General features: G+C 45.5%; 1 protein-coding gene across 6 annotated transcripts in view; it reads right to left on the bottom strand.

The window, feature by feature from the left end:
• fat3a (FAT atypical cadherin 3a) overlaps positions 1–19,005 on the bottom strand; it is a 224,141-nt gene that overhangs the window by 44,779 nt on the left and 160,357 nt on the right. For all 6 annotated transcript variants that reach the window (XM_036001132.1, XM_036001137.1, XM_036001133.1 and 3 more), the window contains 5 exons: positions 16,246–16,442; positions 15,920–16,073; positions 14,419–14,652; positions 4,692–5,084; positions 719–933 (listed from right to left, as the gene is read on the bottom strand). In XM_036001132.1, coding sequence (XP_035857025.1) covers positions 719–933; positions 4,692–5,084; positions 14,419–14,652; positions 15,920–16,073; positions 16,246–16,442 — 1,193 coding nt within the window. The remainder of the gene's footprint in view (positions 1–718; positions 934–4,691; positions 5,085–14,418; positions 14,653–15,919; positions 16,074–16,245; positions 16,443–19,005) is intronic.

The following is a 19,005-nucleotide window of genomic DNA, read 5'->3' as shown; positions in this document are numbered from 1 at the left end:
CCCTGGACCGTTCCCAACTGGTCCAAAACGCTGCTGCAAGGATGTTGACCAGGTCCAGCAGAAAGTCTCACATCACTCCCATTTTATCCACGTTACATTGGCTTCCTATCAAGTTCAGGATTCATTTTAAAGTTCTTGCTCTGACTTATAGAGCCCTGCATGGTCAGGCACCTGTGTACATTTCTAACCTGCTCTATCCTTATATTACCAGTAGGTCACTCAGGTCTTCTGACCAGGATTACTGCTTGTCCCTCACACTCGACTAAAAACAGAAAGTGATTGTGCCTTTGAAGTGGTGGCTTCGACATTGTGGAACGCCCTTCCTTATTTAACTATTTTTATCATGTAAAGCACTTGGTGACTTTGTCTGTAAGAGGTGCTATATAAAATAAACATATTATTATTATTATTATTATTATTATTATTATTATTATTATTATTATTATTATATGATTATGATAGCATCACACAACACAAAGCCATTATTTTACTCTCAGCACTGTATACCACTATCTACTAAAAAAAGCATCAGGCTTCTCTCTCTCACACACCCACACACACATTCCCTTTCAAGTCTTGCCACAAGATCATGGTGCTACTGAAAAAGTCAGGGGTTCACCAAAAATATTAAGTAATCATCCTCTCTTTGGACTGTAAACATCCATCAGAACATATTTAATGAACATCTGGCCAGTAACATGCATGCAGGGAAACCTACCTGGACTACAGACTCTCCAGTTGTAGCATCCTCTGACACCACAGCAGTGTACAGGTCACGGCTAAACATGGGTGCGTTGTCATTGACATCTGTCAGGTTTATGTTCACTGTTGTAATAGCACTCAGTGGTGGTGTGCCGCCATCACGAGCTTCCACTGTCAGGAAGTAGTCCTTGCACATTTCATAGTCCAGAGGCTGGGCAACTAAAATGGCACCTGAGCAAGGTGAGGAGAGAGGCAACAGAAATATGCATTTAATAATTGTAAAGAGCAGCATTTAAATCAAAATAGCATGTGGGAGAGAAAAGATTTTCTAAAGTTCTTCTGTCAATTGATCCATTCGCTGTTTGTGGCTAGTTGAAGGAGCAAAAGGTCTAGTTTTATTGCAGTCAACAAATCCCATTAAAAGAGCCAAACCAAGTAAGAATTGACCTACTAACAAGTATTGTCTGTGTTTATCCAAAGCCTGATATATACAGTATATATCCATATCCATTGTTGTCCAAACCTCATCAGTGAGCCACACAGCTGCACTGTTCCTTCATCACCATGAACACACAAACACACACACACACACACACACACACACACACTTTATATTGTTCTCTGCTTGTTTCCGAAGCCAACATCAGGAGTATTGAGGAGGGTTAGGGTTCTTTTTTAATCTGGAGAGATCAGTAGCACAGAGGAAGCAAATGACCTGCCTTCAGCTTCCAGGAGGCAGAGTAACCACCAGTCCAGGTGAGATGAGTAGCCATGCGACAGGCTTCTACCTCTTTAGGACTCAGTGTGTTGTGTGTGAGCTCCTGGAGGGGATTCCTCAGCTCAGCCCAGGAGAGAAAGCTAACTAAAGAGCTAACTCTGGAGGAGCTGACAGCTGCTGTCAATCAGATGGCCACAGGACGGGCACCGGGGATTGATGGTCTCTCCACAGACTTCTACAAACGGTTCTGGAATATTCTTGGACCAGACTTTCGTGAGGTTCTAATGGAGTGTCTCAGAACAGGATCTCTTCCCATTTCCTGTCAGCGAGCGCGTATTGTCACTGCTGCCTAAAAAAAGGAGACCTGGCCTTATTTAAGAACTGGCGCCTAGTTGCCTTTCTCTGCACGGATTATAATGTGCTTTCCAGAGCATTATCACACAGACTGAAGGAGGTCCTGGAAATAATTATACACATGGAAACAAACCTATTGTCTTCTTGACTTGATCAGGGACATTTTTTGTGTTCGGGACATTCTTGATGTGTGTAAAATGTATAATGTTAATGTTGGTATTTTGGTCTCTTTGAACCCAAAAAAAGAGTTTGATAGTGTGTGAGTGTGGGTCACTCTTATTTGTTTTCTGTACTTAAAGCTTTTGGTTTTGGTTAAGGTTTTCTGTCTTGAGTCAGTTTGTTGTATAATAGTGCACAGTGTTTGGTGAAGATGGGTGCGGGGCTGAGTCGGCCTGTTCCTGTGCAGCGAAGGATAAGACATGGTTGTCTTATTTTGGGTCAGCTACATAGCTTAGCTATTGAGCCCTAGCTGTGCAGGTTTAGGGCTCGGCTCAGTGGTTTCTTGCTGCCTCGGTCCTCAAACCTTGAGCTTCCTCTCGCTGTCTCTGCCTATGACATAAATATTGTTGTCTGCAGTCAGGGGGATGTTTAGTGGCCTTGATAGTAGCTCGGTGGAGGAATCAGGCAGTGTCCCGTCTGCCTGGGGGATTTGAGTGAGGGAATGAAGGGCTAAAGGTTTTGGGAGTGTTTTGGGACTCGGAGGGATTTGTTAAAAAGGACAGGGAGGGAGTGAAGGAGAATGTGTGCTCTCCTTTTTGTTTAAATGGAAATGGTTGCTACCCCTGATGGAGGACGTTCAGAGGGCCATTGTGGGTTGCTTCTGGTCTGGTCAACATTGGGTCCGGGCAGGAAGGGGACCAGGGGCTGTATATACAGTCCAAAGTTGCCTCCTTTAGACTCCAGACTGCCCAGAGAACTATGACTGTGGCCCAAGCTGGCAAAACACAGCCCGACGGCTGCTGAGGAGAGCTGGGCAGTTGGACTATGACAAACAGCTTTTCCTCCTGCAAACTATGAATATGGACCTCACTCTGCTGGCGTTTTTGTACAGCTCTGTGCTGCAGGTGCGGCAGATACTAAACTTTGCTCATGACACAAATGGGACTCCGGGAATGTGGCTGTTTGAGGAACCTTTGTTTCTTAACAACTTCTTAAGGACTATTTAAATATAAATCAACGATCAAACGAGATTACACAATTTTATTTTGTATTTTCTGCGTGCATTTCCTGTCCTGACAGTGAAGGTGTCCTGACAGTGGAGCCTTCACCGGAATAGACTCCGCAGTGGAGATCTGCAGCCAGACACTCTTGGCATCTGTCGACGTCCTGGAAGCGAACAGCAACATCACCTCCATCAGGTTGATCAAATTGAAGGAAGCCTGTGCCGCCCTGGAGCAACCTCAGAGAACTTTTGTAGAGAACGGGATTCTGTGTGATCAGTGGAGTGAGGGGTGGGAGTACAGCTTCCCCTCTCTGACCATCACCTCAGCTGTGGAGGAGTGGCGGGGTGGAGGAGGCCAGCTACTGTCTTTCTTAACCCCTCACCTGGACAAGTTTCAGGCTGCATGGAAGAAGGCACTCTTCTCACACCTGATTCACGGTTCTGAACCTGAGGTCTTTGCCTGGGTTGAAAGAGTCTAGGTGGACTGAGTTTTTTAGTCCAGACCTTTACCCGAAAGGCAGTTGGTGTTCCCTGTACAAGCTGCCTGTTGAACAGCGGGCAGCAGACCTTCAGTGAAGGATTGTGAGTGGGGCAATAGCTACGAACAGATACAGAGCGCACCTGGATCCAGAGCTAGGGGAGGGACGTATTTTTAGTTTTCAGGTGGAAACAGTAGCACATTTATTTGTTTAGTGTCCTCGGCTGTCAGCTCTGCTAGAGCTTCCTAAAAGGTGGGTTAATGTGTCAGGGAGGTTTTTTCTTTGGATATGTTTATTTTTGGTCCAAAATACAGTAAAAAAAGACTGTTATTAACACTTTGCTGAACTTTTTGTCCGCGTCTGCAAAGTTGGCCATCTGGCTAACATTCAGGAACAGGGCTCAGGGTGTTGGCAGTGTAAAGTTAGTGCCAGTTCTGGAAGGACTGGTCAAGGCTAGATTGAGGGTGGAACATTCCTATTACCAGACAATGGACAATCTGCTGGACTATAATAGCTTGTGGGCTGTAGGGGGGTGTTATGTTTTGAGGGGAAGGATGGAGAGTTGGTGGTTAATTTTTTTATTAAGAAAGTACATTTTTATTTGTTTGACAGGTTTCACTGTGTTTTTTGTTTTATTTAGGATTTTCTTTCCCTGACTTGCTTTGTGTTTCTTTGAAATTTGTCATAGATTGGTCATGCAAATATAACCATGTTAAACCATGATAAGAGGGTTTATTTCTCTGTTTCACAGTATTTTAAAACACAGTGTACATGATGCTGCCGACCTCCAGCTTTCTTTTGCCCATTAAGGCTGTGGAGATACATATATCTGGAATGTAACTGAGTGAGAAGTAAACATATTTTATTGCTGAGAAGACAAAACATTATGTATATGATAGTAACAATGGCTGTGGTAAAGCAGCACGTTGTGGAATTGGTTGGCTGCAAATAGCTTTTCTCAACATGTTCCCTTCTCAATTGGTTGTTCACTGAACATTTAAAAGCTGTGGTGAAGTGGCCATTTTATTTACTGTATATAGAATTTCAACAAACTCAAAGTGCTTTACATTGAGAGACACATAGCCGCATATGTAACCAACTGTACAAGAAACAGGGGGGATCATACGACTACACACACAAACACACACAAACACACACACACGCACACACACACACACACACACACATACACACACACACACACACACACACACACACTATACTTCTATACTAACCAACACCACGGCTCATGCAGAGATGTGGTTAGCACACTCACCGGTCAGCGGGTGGATGTGGAACTTCCCGTGCTCGTTGCCTGAGCGGATACTGTAAGTGATCTCAGCGTTGGTCCCGATATCCTTGCTGGCAGCATACACTCTCAGAACCTCAGTGCCCACTCCCACATCCTCCGGCACTGTAGCTAGCTGATCACGGCGCTCAAACACAGGTGGGTTGTCGTTGATGTCCAGCACAGTGATAGTGACGTTGACCAATGAAGAGAGGGGCAGCGGTGAACCCTGGTCAGATGCATGGACTGTTATCTGATACGCCGACTGGACCTCACGGTCCAGAATGCGCTCCAGGACCACAATGCCTGAGGTCCTATCAATAGAGAAGGAACCTCCTGCAGAGTCGGCCAGGGAGTAGACCACCATACGGCCCAGACCTGCTGCAAAGCCACAAGAGGAGTGTCAGCTACACAATAGAGGTTGAACAGTGTGCCTGAAACAAAGTGCTTGCCGGATCATCTAACCCAATTGTGTAGTGATTGACCAGGTGTGTGGAGGTGTGAAAGTATAGGCACTTCTCTCTAAAGCTCTTTTTTCATTTGTCACACAACTACTTCTGTCACTTTTCATGTGAACAACCATGTGTGACACCATGAATGTCTTCAGAGAGTAAGTGTGCTCCGTTGTGCCCATTTGTACATTTAAACGAGTCAAGACTATGAATACACAGAGTAAGTCCTGAGAGCCCCCCCAACCTCCTCCCTATGCAGCCAGCCACGTTCTTATACAGCGGCTGTTAATGTAGTGAATATAGCAAAAAAAAACGTGGCATGCTTATGTAGCCCAGGGTTAGTTCACAACCCTCTAGCTACTAGCTAGCTGCTTTTCAATACTAGGCATTATTTTCTAACCTACTCGGTATAGCTATTAGTTAGTTAGTTAGTTATTTGCCCTAACGGATGTGGCAAGTTTGCTACTTTGGTTACTTTTGTGGTTTATGTGAGGTGTACTGTAGTTGACTCATAGTGGGGAAACCTAGCTTGAAAGCGGAGACAACACACTCATTAGGAAGGTTCACTGTCATTTATCACTCTCCGCCTATCAGATTGCTCAGGGGGCGGGATGACGAAGGAGAGAAGAAAAAGAGAGAAGTGTGGTTTAGCTACGAACAGAGAGATAGCTGCCAAAACTGGACGTTATACGGAAAGTATGTATTAAACTCCGTCGCAAAAAGCGAGGGAAAATAAAACGGGGATCAATACCCGCGAGCGCGAGGGTTTGCCGTGTTATTTACTTACGTTACTGAGGTTTCAAGTTTGAGGAGGTTAGCCTAGCCTACTACTGCTAGCGCTAGCCACGTGTGGAGTTAGGCTAGCCACCAGTTGCTCTGAGGTAAGCATAAAGTTTGTATAGTGAGAAATGTCTTGCTGAGAGATTTGTTGTAGTTTAAACGCTGCTCAGTTAGCGCCACAGGATTCCCGGCACACCTGTGGTTCCACTGAGTAGCCTCCGAGGGAGCATCGTCACCCGGAAAGCGCCACTGGTGACCAGGGTAAAGCCAGTGGTTCCTCCGGCTACGAGGGAAAGCAGTGGATCAACAGCCATTGTTGGTCAGCGCGGGCCTATTGATCTGGGAACGCAGGGAGAGACACTCTTTGGCTCACTTTGTGGCTAAAAGGACAGTGAGTACTACATATCAACCGTCAACACGAACTTTAACAGGCCTGCAACGGGGGTTTATTTTATTTTGCCGGCTTTTATATTTTTTTTTATATTGTTACTGTATGTTAAGTTACCGGTTTATTCAGGATATTTATATCCGTTTGCAATTGTTAGATAAATAAATTGAAATACTCTGTACCCACACTACGGATGATAAGGGTAAATGTTGATTGTGCTATTATAATACAGTTGTGTTTTGTACTACTGACTCCGGCTCCACTCACTGGTTAGTATAAACTTTATACCGTAGGGGCGTTTAAGCTACACTGATTATACAGCAGGCTTAACAGGTGAGAACCATACCCTAGGACCCAGGTTACACTAACACCCCTCTGAGGCAAAAGAGGGCTACATAAATGGAGGCACCGCTGGGATTTTTTTTTAGAATGTCATTTTAGTATATTCAGTGAGTGGAAGTTACTAGCTTTTAAGCTTTTACACGTTAACATAAGCTTGAGCAGTTGGCAGTCGTTAACATGTCGCTACTTTGGAGTTGGTGTAAAGGGGAGGGAGTATATCCTAGTCATGCCATAGTGGTCAGTGATGTCCCGGATGACACAGAGGTAGAGGAAATAGAGAACGCCCTTCAGAGCATAAAGGTTTTGGGGAGGGTGCGTGTGCGTGGCCACCTGTGTGACCCCCATACTCAGAGACTTGTAGTACTTTGCGAGTGCAAAGAGGTAGTTAGCAAAGAGGCCCTACCTAGTGAAGTGTACTCAACAGCTGGGGGTAGCCCATGGATACTTAGTGGGCCAGATGATGAAGTCACTACTGTAGTATTTGAGACCAGGGGCACCAACCCCACACTCCCAATGCCGTCGCCATCCCACACAAGAAGCCACACCCAGCCAGAGCCCTCTTCTCCCGATGTGCCAACCTCTGTTCCTGTGGACGCGTTTTTCAAAGTGGTGGAGAACCTCACTGAGAAGACCACAAGACCCTATGATGGCCACACATTCAGACGACTACGAGTCTTCTCAGGTGTCCTTCCCACCCCTGCTGGAGAAGAGAGCCTTGACACCTGGCTAGACCAAGCACGCCTGATGATTGACGAAAGTGAACTTCCCCGTCGGGAGAAAAGAAAAAGAATTATCGAATGTTTGAGAGGGCCAGCCTTGGATATAGCTCAGGCTGTTCGCAGTAACGACCCTGACGCCACCCCTGATGACTACCTAACAGCATTGGAAAAGGCCTTTGGGTCCACAGAATCTGGAGAAGATTTTTATATAGCATTCAGATCCATGCAGCAACACTCTGGAGAGAGGTTGTCAGACTTTTTGAGACGACTTGAAAGCTCGCTGACCAAGGTCGTTCAGAAAGGAGGACTTGACACATCCCAAAGAGACCGGGCCCGAGTAGAGCAGTTGCTGCGAGGAGCAGTTGAGTCAGAAATGGAGTTGGTGCAGTTACGCCTGAGAGAGAGAAAACACCACCCTCCTACCTTTCTTACACTCTTACATGAGATTCGCGAAGAGGAAGACCGACAACTGGTACGCTGCAAGCCCACTTCCAGTGCACGTAAAGCATCAGTGCGACAGTTTAATGCTACAGAGAGTACCACACCCACTATATCTGAAACAGCCCGTCTGAGAGCAGAGGTTGATGAATTAAAGGAAAAGCTCTCCAACTTATATCCTCAGAACCGGCACGACCCACCAGCCGTTGTAGAGGGTGATCTTATACAACCCACTAGGGGGGAAAGAGCCGAGAAGAGTGCCACCCCAGATATTCGGCAGCAAGTGAGTAACTTACAGCACCAACTCCAGACCATGGCGGTTCATTTTAAAGAACACTCCATCAGAGCCGACAGGGGAGGACCGGACACCGAGACGCCCACTAGACATTATGATTCCACCAGAGGGGCCCCCCAGAAATGGTCCGCTGAACCACGTCAGCACCAGGATGCATTCTTTTGCTACAGATGCGGTGAAGATGGCCATGTATCAAATAGGTGTACTGCTAAAGAATACTCTAACAAAGTCATCTCTAAGTTGATCAACGCTTTGAAAAAAGCCAAACGAGAACCACCCTCTAGAACAGAAAAACCCACACTGAGACACAGCCACGCCAAGACGAGTGCGGTGAGTGCCCCTAGAATTCCAAGCATCCCTGATGGTCTAGTGGGAAACCCCTCCTTGAGTCAAGTGATTATAGAAGGCCGGTACTGTCATGCGTTGATGGACAGTGGTTCCACAGTGACCATCATTTTTGAGCAGTGGTATCAAAAGTATCTGAGCCATGTCCCTCTTCACCCCATTTCCAGTCTTGCCATCTGGGGATTAGGAGACTCAAGCTATCCTTACAGAGGTTACGTGGCAGTGTCAGTAGAGTTCCTTGAAGATGGGGATGATCGACAGCCGAAGCCCATATTAGCTCTTGTGTGCCCTGACCCCCCAGGCCCCGACCAAGTGCCTGTGATCATAGGTACCAACGCCAGGTCATTTAACCATGGACCTAGTACTGATAAAATCCACACCGACCACAGTCACACAGCCAAGGTCTGGAGAGTAAACACCCTACCAGTGAGCAGGGATGGGACGTCTTCCCCATGGAACGAGTGTGCCGGGCATGTCAAGTGGACAGGTCCAGGGCCACTTACCATTCCCGCTGGCGAATCTCGCCGTGCAGTCTGCAAAGCCGCTGTTACCACTGAGAAACCCAGCATCCTGGTCATAGATGCGCTAAACCTGTTGCCAGCTGGAGTTACCTCACCGCCGTGTGTGCTTCTCCCCTCACACATACAGCAGGGTGATGTGTCTTTATGGATAAAGAATGAGAGCCTCAAAGAGCGAGCCATTCCCAAGGGCTCTGTTATCGCACACATTTACCAAGCAGATGTGGTTACTGAAGTCAAGGCTGACACTAGTGATAGAGGCCAGCTTGATCCGGAGCTTTTCTGTTTTGAACACTCACCTATTCCTCCTGCTTGGAAACATAGGCTGGCACAGCAGCTGGCAAAGAGAACAGCAGTGTTTTCAGTTAGCGAGTGGGACATGGGCCTTGCAAGAGGAGTGGAGCATGAGATACGAGTGAGTGATTCTCGCCCCTTTCGAGAGAGATCTCGACACCTTGCCCCTGCTGACCTTGATGATATCAGACGTCACCTGCAGGAGCTGCTGGCTGCTGGAATCATTAAAGAGTCCCGGAGTCCCTATGCTTCTGCCATCGTCGTGGCCCGAAAGAAAAATGGAAAAGTTAGAATGTGCATAGATTATCGTACTCTGAATGCTAGGAACATTCCTGACCAGTACACCGTCCCGAGGGTGGATGATGCTCTGGACTGCTTGTCAGGCAGCCAATGGTTTTCGGTTCTGGACCTCAGGAGCGGCTACTATCAAATAGCCATGGCCGAACAAGATAAAGAGAAGACAGCATTCATATGCCCGTTAGGGTTCTATCAGTTTGAGCGCATGCCTCAGGGCATCTCCGGAGCTCCAGCTACATTTCAAAGATTAATGGAGCGAGTGGTGGGAGACATGAACCTGCTGCATTGCCTGGTTTATTTGGATGACATCGTCGTTTTTGGTCGGACACTTGAAGAGCACGAAGAAAGGCTGTTCAAAGTTTTGGATCGATTGGAGGAGTACGGACTCAAAGTTTCCATCGATAAGTGCCAGTTTTGCCAGAGTCAAGTCAAGTATGTGGGGCACATTGTTTCTGCAGCAGGAGTCGCCACCGATCCGGAGAAGATCAGGGCGGTGGCTCAGTGGCAGCAACCGACTGAGCTCAAGACCCTGCAGTCTTTCTTAGGATTTTGCGGGTACTACAGGCGATTCATCGCCAACTACTCGCCCATTGGACGCCCACTGACTGACTTGACAAGGGGTTACCCTACCACACAGAAAGGGAAAGCACCCAAGAAAGACAGTAGTCCCCTGTTTCGGAAATCGGAGCCTTTCAATGACCGGTGGACACCAGAGTGTACAGAGGCCTTTAAAAAGATCAAGTACTGTCTCACTCATGCTCCTGTATTGGCCTTTGCTGACCCCAACAAGCCATACATACTCCGCGTTGACGCCAGCTTTGAGGGATTAGGCGCCGTGTTAAACCAGCAGTATCCACAGGGTTTACGTCCTGTTGCGTATGCTAGTAGGAAACTGAGTAATCCAGAGCGAAACTATCCCGTCCACCAACTTGAGTTTCTGGCACTGAAGTTCCATGACTACTTATATGGAGCCAAATTCACCGTAAGAACCGATAACAACCCCCTCACCTATGTCCTGACAACGGCCAAGTTGAACGCCACAGGCCATAGATGGCTAGCAGCCTTGTCCACCTATGAATTCGGGCTTCAGTACAGGCCTGGAAGAGAGAACGTGGATGCGGATCTATTGTCCCGAAATGTGGCCGATGATACGGGCTGGTTGTCGCCACAAGGGGTGAAAGCAGTGTGCCAACGTGTTAGTTCCTGTGAGTCCCCACATATGTCCAGATACATTGAGAGTTTAGGAGCCTCCCCGCAGGCGATCCCCGAGGCTTACGCATACCCTACAAGGGTTGCTACAGGACCTCTGGAGCAAGTGAGTGCTGATGAGCTGCAAGTCGCACAGGAACAGGACCCAGTCATCAGTAAGGTCAGGCGGGCCATGTTAGACAGAGTGTGGCCTCCTAGCCAAGCAGGTGATGATCCTGACTTTGTTCTGCTATGGAGAGAAGAGAAAAGGCTGGAGTTTGTGAATGGGCTGCTATACAGGAAGATAAGCAAGCAAGAAAGTAAAGCCATTTTTCAGTTGATCCTACCTGAGAAATACAGAGTGAGAGTCCTGAAATCCCTGCATGATGAGTCTGGTCATTTAGGCATTGAGCGCACCCTGGCACTGGCGCGAGACCGTTTCTACTGGCCAAAAATGATGGTTGACATCACTACGTACATTAAGAACTGCGGCCGATGTGTGGTCCGGAAGACACTTCCACACAGAACATCTCCTTTGCACCAGATCGCTAGCACCGGACCATTAGATCTTGTGTGCATTGATTTCCTGTCACTAGAGCCTGATTCTCGGGGTATCTCCAACATATTAGTGGTGACCGACCACTTCACCCGATATGCCCAGGCTTATCCCACCAAAGACCAGCGTGCAGTGACTGTAGCCAAGGTACTGATGGAGAAGTTCTTTGTCCATTATGGTCTACCAGCAAGGATCCATTCAGACCAAGGACAGGATTTTGAGAGCAAGTTGGTGAAGGAGCTCCTCCAGGTGCTAGGGGTAAAAAAATTGCGGACGACGCCATACCATCCTCAAGGTGACCCTCAACCCTAGCGGTTTAACCGGACCGTCCTGTCGATGCTGGGGACCCTGCAGCCACATCAGAAACAACAGTGGAGCCAACAAGTTGCAGCGTTAGTGCACGCTTATAACTGCACCCGTAACGACTCTACCGGGTTCTCGCCCTACTACTTGATGTTTGGGCGGGAGGCACGGCTTCCAATCGATCTGTGCTTTGAGACCACCATTGAAGAAGAAGAGGAAGTGAGACATCGGCATTACGTAGAGAAGTTACGAGAAAACTTGAAACAAGCTTACCACCTGGCTGTTGATAATTCAGATGGAGTGCACCAAAGAAACAAAAGGCAGTATGATGCAAGTGTCCGCCCACACCAGCTGGCGGAGGGAGACAGAGTGCTCGTCCGTGCATTTGGAGACAATGGAAAGGGAAAGCTCAAAGATAAATGGGATTCTCGACCCTATGTTGTTCTACAGAAGTTACCAAACCTACCAGTGTATCGTCTCCAGCCTGAAAGAGGGAATAAGGTGATAAAGATTCTTCACAGAGATCACCTGCTTCCTATAGGGTGCCTGATACGTCTGCCTGAAGAGCACGAGAGACAGACCCGTCCCACCCACACTCACGCACGAGTGCCCCAGACGCGACGGCACATACAGATGCGTGGAGAGGAAAGAATTCTGGGAGGACCCAGCAGCGATCAATCAGACTCAGATGAGGACATATTCCCCAGTCGGAATGGAAGTTTGCTTAGACGGGGACTGCAGACACTAGTCCAAAACAAGGATGTTCTTACAAGGTCTCATCTCCCCAACACACAGAGCGAAGTGGGGGTTAGTGAAAAAACGGAGTCATCAGACAGCGCTGAGGGTGAAGAAGAAGTCCCAGAACATGGCGACAGTGATGACCCTGGAGCTAAGGATGTGTCTGATGCCGAACAGACATGGGAAGGGGTGGTGCCCTTGGTCGGTAGCTCACCAGACAGTGCACACAGTGAGGCCGGGGACTTGCCATTAAGGGAAGACTCAGTTGAGAGGTTGCAGTCACAGCCTGTAAAGAGGGTGAGGCGTACTGTCAAGCCTGTAGTTAGATTAAATTACAAAGATTTTGGTAACCCTTCAGACCAGCCAATAGAGATTGTGCACAGGGGTTTAGGAATCTGCATATCCCTTTAATACAGATATCAGTGTCCCTCTAGGACAGTATGTGTCAGGGGATAGGGGGGCAGGAAGTTGGGTCATCAGCAAACAGTCAGATGAGGACATCCAGACCTTTAGAAAGGGGGGGGTGTAGCCCAGGGTTAGTTCACAACCCTCTAGCTACTAGCTAGCTGCTTTTCAACACTAGGCATTATTTTCTAACCTACTCGGTATAGCTATTAGTAAGTTAGTTAGTTATTTGCCCTAACGGATGTGGGAAGTTTGCTACTTTGGTTACTTTTGTGGTTTATGTACTGTAGTTGACTCATAGTGGGGAAACCTAGCTTGAAAGCGGAGACAACACACTCATTAGGAAGGTTCACTGTCATTTATCACTCTCCGCCTATCAGATTGCTCAGGGGGCGGGATGATTGTGGGATCGAAGAGACACACGGTGAGACGAGAGGAAGAGAGACGAAGGAGAGAAGAAAAAGAGAGAAGTGTGGTTTAGCTACGAACAGAGAGATAGCTGCCAAAACTGGACGTTATACGGAAAGTATGTATTAAACTCCGTCGCAAAAAGCGAGGGAAAATAAAACGGGGATCAATACCTGCGAGCGCGGGGGTTTGCCGTGTTATTTACTTACGTTACTGAGGTTTCAAGTTTGAGGAGGTTAGCCTAGCCTACTACTGCTAGCGCTAGCCACGTGTGGAGTTAGGCTAGCCACCAGTTGCTCTGAGGTAAACATAAAGTTTGTGTAGTGAGAAATGTCTTGCTGAGAGATTTGTTGTAGTTTAAACGCTGCTCAGTTAGCGCCACAGGATTCCCGGCACACCTGTGGTTCCACTGAGTAGCCTCCGAGGGAGCATCGTCACCCGGAAAGCGCCACTGGTGACCAGGGTAAAGCCAGTGGTTCCTCCGGCTACGAGGGAAAGCAGTGGATCAACAGCCATTGTTGGTCAGCGTGGGCCTATTGATCTGGGAACGCAGGGAGAGACACTCTTTGGCTCACTTTGTGGCTAAAAGGACAGTGAGTACTACATATCAACCGTCAACACGAACTTTAACAGGCCTGCAACGGGGGTTTATTTTATTTTGCCGGCTTTTGTATTTTTTTTTATATTGTTACTGTATGTTAAGTTACTGGTTTATTCAGGGTATTTATATCCGTTTGCAATTGTTAGATAAATAAATTGAAATACTCTGTACCCACACTACGGATGATAAGGGTAAATGTTGATTAATGTTGATTTTGCTATTATAATACAGTTGTGTTTTGTACTAATGACTCCGGCTCCACTCACTGGTTAGTATAACCTTTATACCGTAGGGGCATTTAAGCTACACTGATTATACAGCAGGCTTAACAGGTGAGAACCATACCCTAGGACCCAGGTTACACTAACACCCCTCTGAGGCAAAAGAGGGCTACACTTACGAATTACAGTGCTTAACGTTTTTTTGTTTTTTGAACGAATGGTTCATGAGAACAGGCTGATCTGCCTCTGCTTCCATTTAAACTACTTTTGAATTGTGTCATCTTCATCTGTCTGTTGTTCTTCTAAATTAATGCACTTTGAATGTATATTCATATATATGAAGGGTTTCTTATGGATAAACAGAGTATAGCAGCATTTGAAGCACTACTAGCAGCAGTGGTACCACCAGCAGTATTAGCAGTCTCACCTTCATCAGGGTCTATGGCCTGGATGCGGGTGAGCAGGGCTTTGGTAGCGGTGTCTTCGTAGACACTGGCCGTGTACTGTGACAGGGTGAAGATGGGAGGGTTGTCATTCACATCAGTAACTGCCAGCTGTACCTCAGCACGGCACCATCGCCCACCACCATCAGTTGCCTGGGATACGAGTCGGTAGTAGGGTGTCATCTCATGGTCCAGAATCATAGATGACTTGATCTCGCCTGGAGAGGTTGGAAAAAACATTAAGAGATGGAGCCATACGGTGCAGTGACAGTGTGTCAAACTGGTTCTGAAGTATCCAAAGGAATAAATGTGTGTCCAACTGTGTAAGCAATGTGATAGGCTGGTGACCTTGCCCCATTTTACTGCTGCATTTCACTCCATTGTAGTGTGAATGGCCTTTTGGTGAATTCCTAAACTCATCCAGAATTTAGCAATTTTGTTGAAGACTCCAGGATTACAGGATTTGCAACCTATTTAACACACAACGCTCTGAGACCTTCTAATTGATTTTACATTTCAGAAGAGTAAAGACTGCATCAGAGGACTCGAGATTTTAATCTAGGACACTGATGTTTACATTTCCAGTAACATGTTAATTATCCAAATACCTGGTCAAAAGCACACAAACAACAGGAAAGCTTTGTCTCACAGCAATCCTGCTGTAAACAGAGAGTGCTTCAACACGTAGCATCTTAAACCCCCTCTGTTCCTCAGGAGGGAGAAGGAGGTTGGAACCAAGCACCCAAGCAAGCATTTTATTTCATCAAAGTTTAATCATTTATTTTCTGTATACACAGATGCTCATACTCATATATACAGTATAAGCTATATGTACAGAAATAGGAATGCCTTGATGTTTTGTTAGGTAACCTCACTCCTATAAGATGCTTTTTTTCGTTGCTGAACATGCTGAATAATAATGTTATGTTTGTATTCTACTTGCAGCTAAATTTCTCTAGATTATCATCATGTGAGATTTAGATTAGTGAGACTAGAATATTTAATATCAAAAAGAAAAAGTTTATTTCAGATTAAATTGAGGGTCAATAAATGTGATGGGAGGGATTAGCAAACTCGAAATACTAACCCCCCCCCAAAAAAAAAAAAAAAAATGTGATGGGAAGGATTACAAAACACCAGATACTGCAAGGGAAATAACCAGCTGAGGAAACTGAGTTCCAAGTGTCTTCATCTAATCCATCCACTCATCTATCCGAGTAGGTCAAAACTCTGTTTGCCTGTAAACTGGGTTGATGCTCTGGGTTGTGCAGGGAAAGGTAGGGTGAACAGGGCCTTCGTAGGTGTTACTCTCCCTTAGAGTTAAAGCTGCTGCCGATTTGTCTGATTCTGCATATTAAGGTTGCTTCATTCATTGTTTGCCATTATTGTGTTAATTCTTTTTCCCTTAATCCCATTCTTTTATTTCCCCTTATTCCGATTTGTGAAATGTATGGGTGTGTTTTCAAAGCCACACTTCAATCATACCAGTGTCTGGGTCCATGCTGAAGTCCTGGGATCCAGGACCATGTAAGGAGTACTGGATCCAGGCACTGACGCCCACATCTGCATCTGTAGCTCCAACCCTCAGCAGCACACTGTTGACTGGGACATTCTCTGGAACCGAGGCAGTGTACACAGCCTGCAGACACACATGTACACACACACATGCACATGCACACACACACACACACACACACACACACACAGAAAATAAATTAAGAATGAAATTACACATGAAATTAAATGACTTTAACCATCACTGTGGTTGCATCTGTCATTTAAAAAGCGCATCAAGCAGTTTCCTTCCTTACCTGGTCACAGATGGGGCTGTTGTCATTGGTGTCTATCACTGTCACCTCCACTGTTGCCTGAGAAACAAAGAGTCCATCGCTGGCAGTGACATTGATGATGTAGAGGTTACGTTCCTCCCTGTCCAGCGGCCACTTCACATACATCTTCCATTCACCCTGAACCAGACCCAGTGCAAACACACCACGATAATTCCCACCTGGAGAGACAGGGCAGTGAGAGATAGGATCAGTGAAGAATATTTTAGACATGGAGGTTTACATGGAGTTTGGGACTCATTTTACAATTTACAGTAATTTACAGTAAAGTGTTATATCAGTGTTAAAATAACAAGTACTCCATTTATTTGCAGAGGTGGGACAAAATGAAGCCTCAAGTCTTTGCTATTAAAGGTGCAGTAGGTAAGCCTTATAAAACTAACTTTCTGTCATATTTGCTGAAACTGACCCTATGTTCGAGTAGAACTAGATGAAGCAGGTAATTTAAAAAAAAAAATCTGGCTCCTCTGGCACCACCTACAGCCTGTAGTGCGATATGCAAAATTCCACAGCTCCCTGTTCAGATGCACCAATCAGGGCCAGGGGGGGGGTGTCTAGCTGCGTGTCAATCACTGCTCATGCACACGCATTCATTCTCCCTTGTGGGGGGAGGGGCTTAGGAGACCGTTTTGGGCTTTAGCGGAAAGGGGGGAGGGACTGAGAAGTTGTCGATGTTCAAATATTTTGGCTAAGTCCTGGATCTTCGCAATCCTACCTACGGCACCTTTAAGTCCTGAGTCCCTAATGAAGACCAACAAGTTCAAGTCCTAAACTTTGTGTTTTCAGTCCTAAACAAGCCATTATGCATCCCTCACAACAGTTATTTCCATTTAAAAAATGAAAATGAGTTACAGCTACTATAGCCAAACTTGAAAACTTTAACAATCTAACTTGTCAGGTGTGGCTTGGTGTGCTATTCATGTTCCAGTTTCTGAGATGAATGTTTTGCATGTTGCCATCTGTTTTTGTTGACCACAGAAAAGTCTCTACATCTGAATGTGACCTCCCTCTTTGTGATTGGCTGTATACCACTATTACATAACAGTGGCAATTACAAAGGAATATCAACTGGCAGCCAAATTCAAAACTAGTTTGAAAATCAAAACGTATGTACATACATGTGCATTTTAATTAGTATGAATCCACAATAGAAATAAAGAATTAGTCACAAATGTAACTGGTCAGAAAGGTGCTTGGCAAGTGGATTGGACTGAAAGGGCCTTGCAGAGTTTACCAGTTCTCTCCTCGATAAGCTGTCTTAAAAAGGATTCTGTGGATTTTCCAAATCCGCTATTACTGTAGCTTTTGCACATAAAAGACATCAAGTTTAACAGATTAAGTGCGGCATATTTCAAATATCCTGTGAGATATCTAATATAAACAAATGGTAATATAAATAACAAGTAATAATACTAAAAGCAATATGTTAAATACATGTGTGAATATAAGGCTTCAATATCTTTTCATTCAAGTACTCTAGAGCAGTTAAATATACTAACATTTCTCTCATGACAAATAAATTAAATGCACTCTTGTGACTGCAAAATGAATTGGTCTGTGGTGTTAGTTACCCTGGCAATAGGCCTTTGCGCTATAATGGTATATATTTTAAAAACAATATAGAAATGTCTGTCTTATGAATTTTCTATATTCTTTCTACTGTAATGTCAAAAAACCTCTGGACGCCACTTAACATTCTGAGCCTTTCAAGTGGGAGGGTAGCTGGAGTGAACCATAGAGCTGCTGTTTTGCTAACATGGATAGGACACAACATGCAGAAATGGTCTGAGAATCAGCGCAACCAAAACAAGAAGAGCTTGTAGCAAAATGGGGGGGTTACTTCTGTCGTTTTTATGTGGTTTGGCTACAGAAAGTCAGACACGGACCATAAAACCATCCTCTGCAAAGTTTGCCACATGCTGGTGCCTTATGAAAATTAAGATAAAAATTCCAACCAGGCAAAGGAAATCAGGTCTGCCATCACGAGGTACTTCTGCAAAGACATGTTCTCCATTTACACCGTAGAGAAGAAGGGGTTTAGGGATCTAGTCATTAGGTATTATGTAGTCATATTTCCCAGAGGACCACACCGGAGAGCTGATGGCCAAAAGTCTCAAAGAAATACTTCCTGAAAACAATCTTGTCTGTGTCACCATGGACAACGCCAAAAACAATATCAGGGCATTGGAGCTAAACGACTGGACATGACTAGTTGGTTAATAAAATAATATATGAAGAAATTGTGCACATCCCCAGATAACAAAGATAATAATTAAATGTAAAGTAAAAATTCTTTTAAAAAATTCAAATTAATTTCAATTCAATTCAAATATCTTCCCTTCTGTCAGGCAACATCAGTACCGCTATAAATAAAACCGAGACAATCTTTTCACAGCAGAATGTATGATTATGTTCTGTTGTGATTTGCTTCGGCACTTTTATATAAGGTACCATAGAGTGCTTTTGTCTTTGAAGTGAGAAAGGTCACATTTATCAGTATTCTCGACATCTCATTTGCTTGGTTTCGCAGACATTTCTGTTCTCTATATCTACTGTATATCTTCATCTCATTCCCCCTTGCCTCCTTCCTCTTTAGCTGTCAGCAATAAGGTCACATCACTCACATGTCTGTCATTCACTCTAGCTGTCTGGCTGATACTCATTACAATGCCATTAGGGGAAGGATTTCCTTCCTATTAAAAGTCCTTAATTAGGTCTCTATCT

This window comes from Sander lucioperca, chromosome 5 (assembly GCF_008315115.2).
Source record: "Sander lucioperca isolate FBNREF2018 chromosome 5, SLUC_FBN_1.2, whole genome shotgun sequence".
NCBI lineage: Eukaryota > Metazoa > Chordata > Actinopteri > Perciformes > Percidae > Sander > Sander lucioperca.
This window is presented reverse-complemented; position numbering and strand designations above follow the sequence as displayed.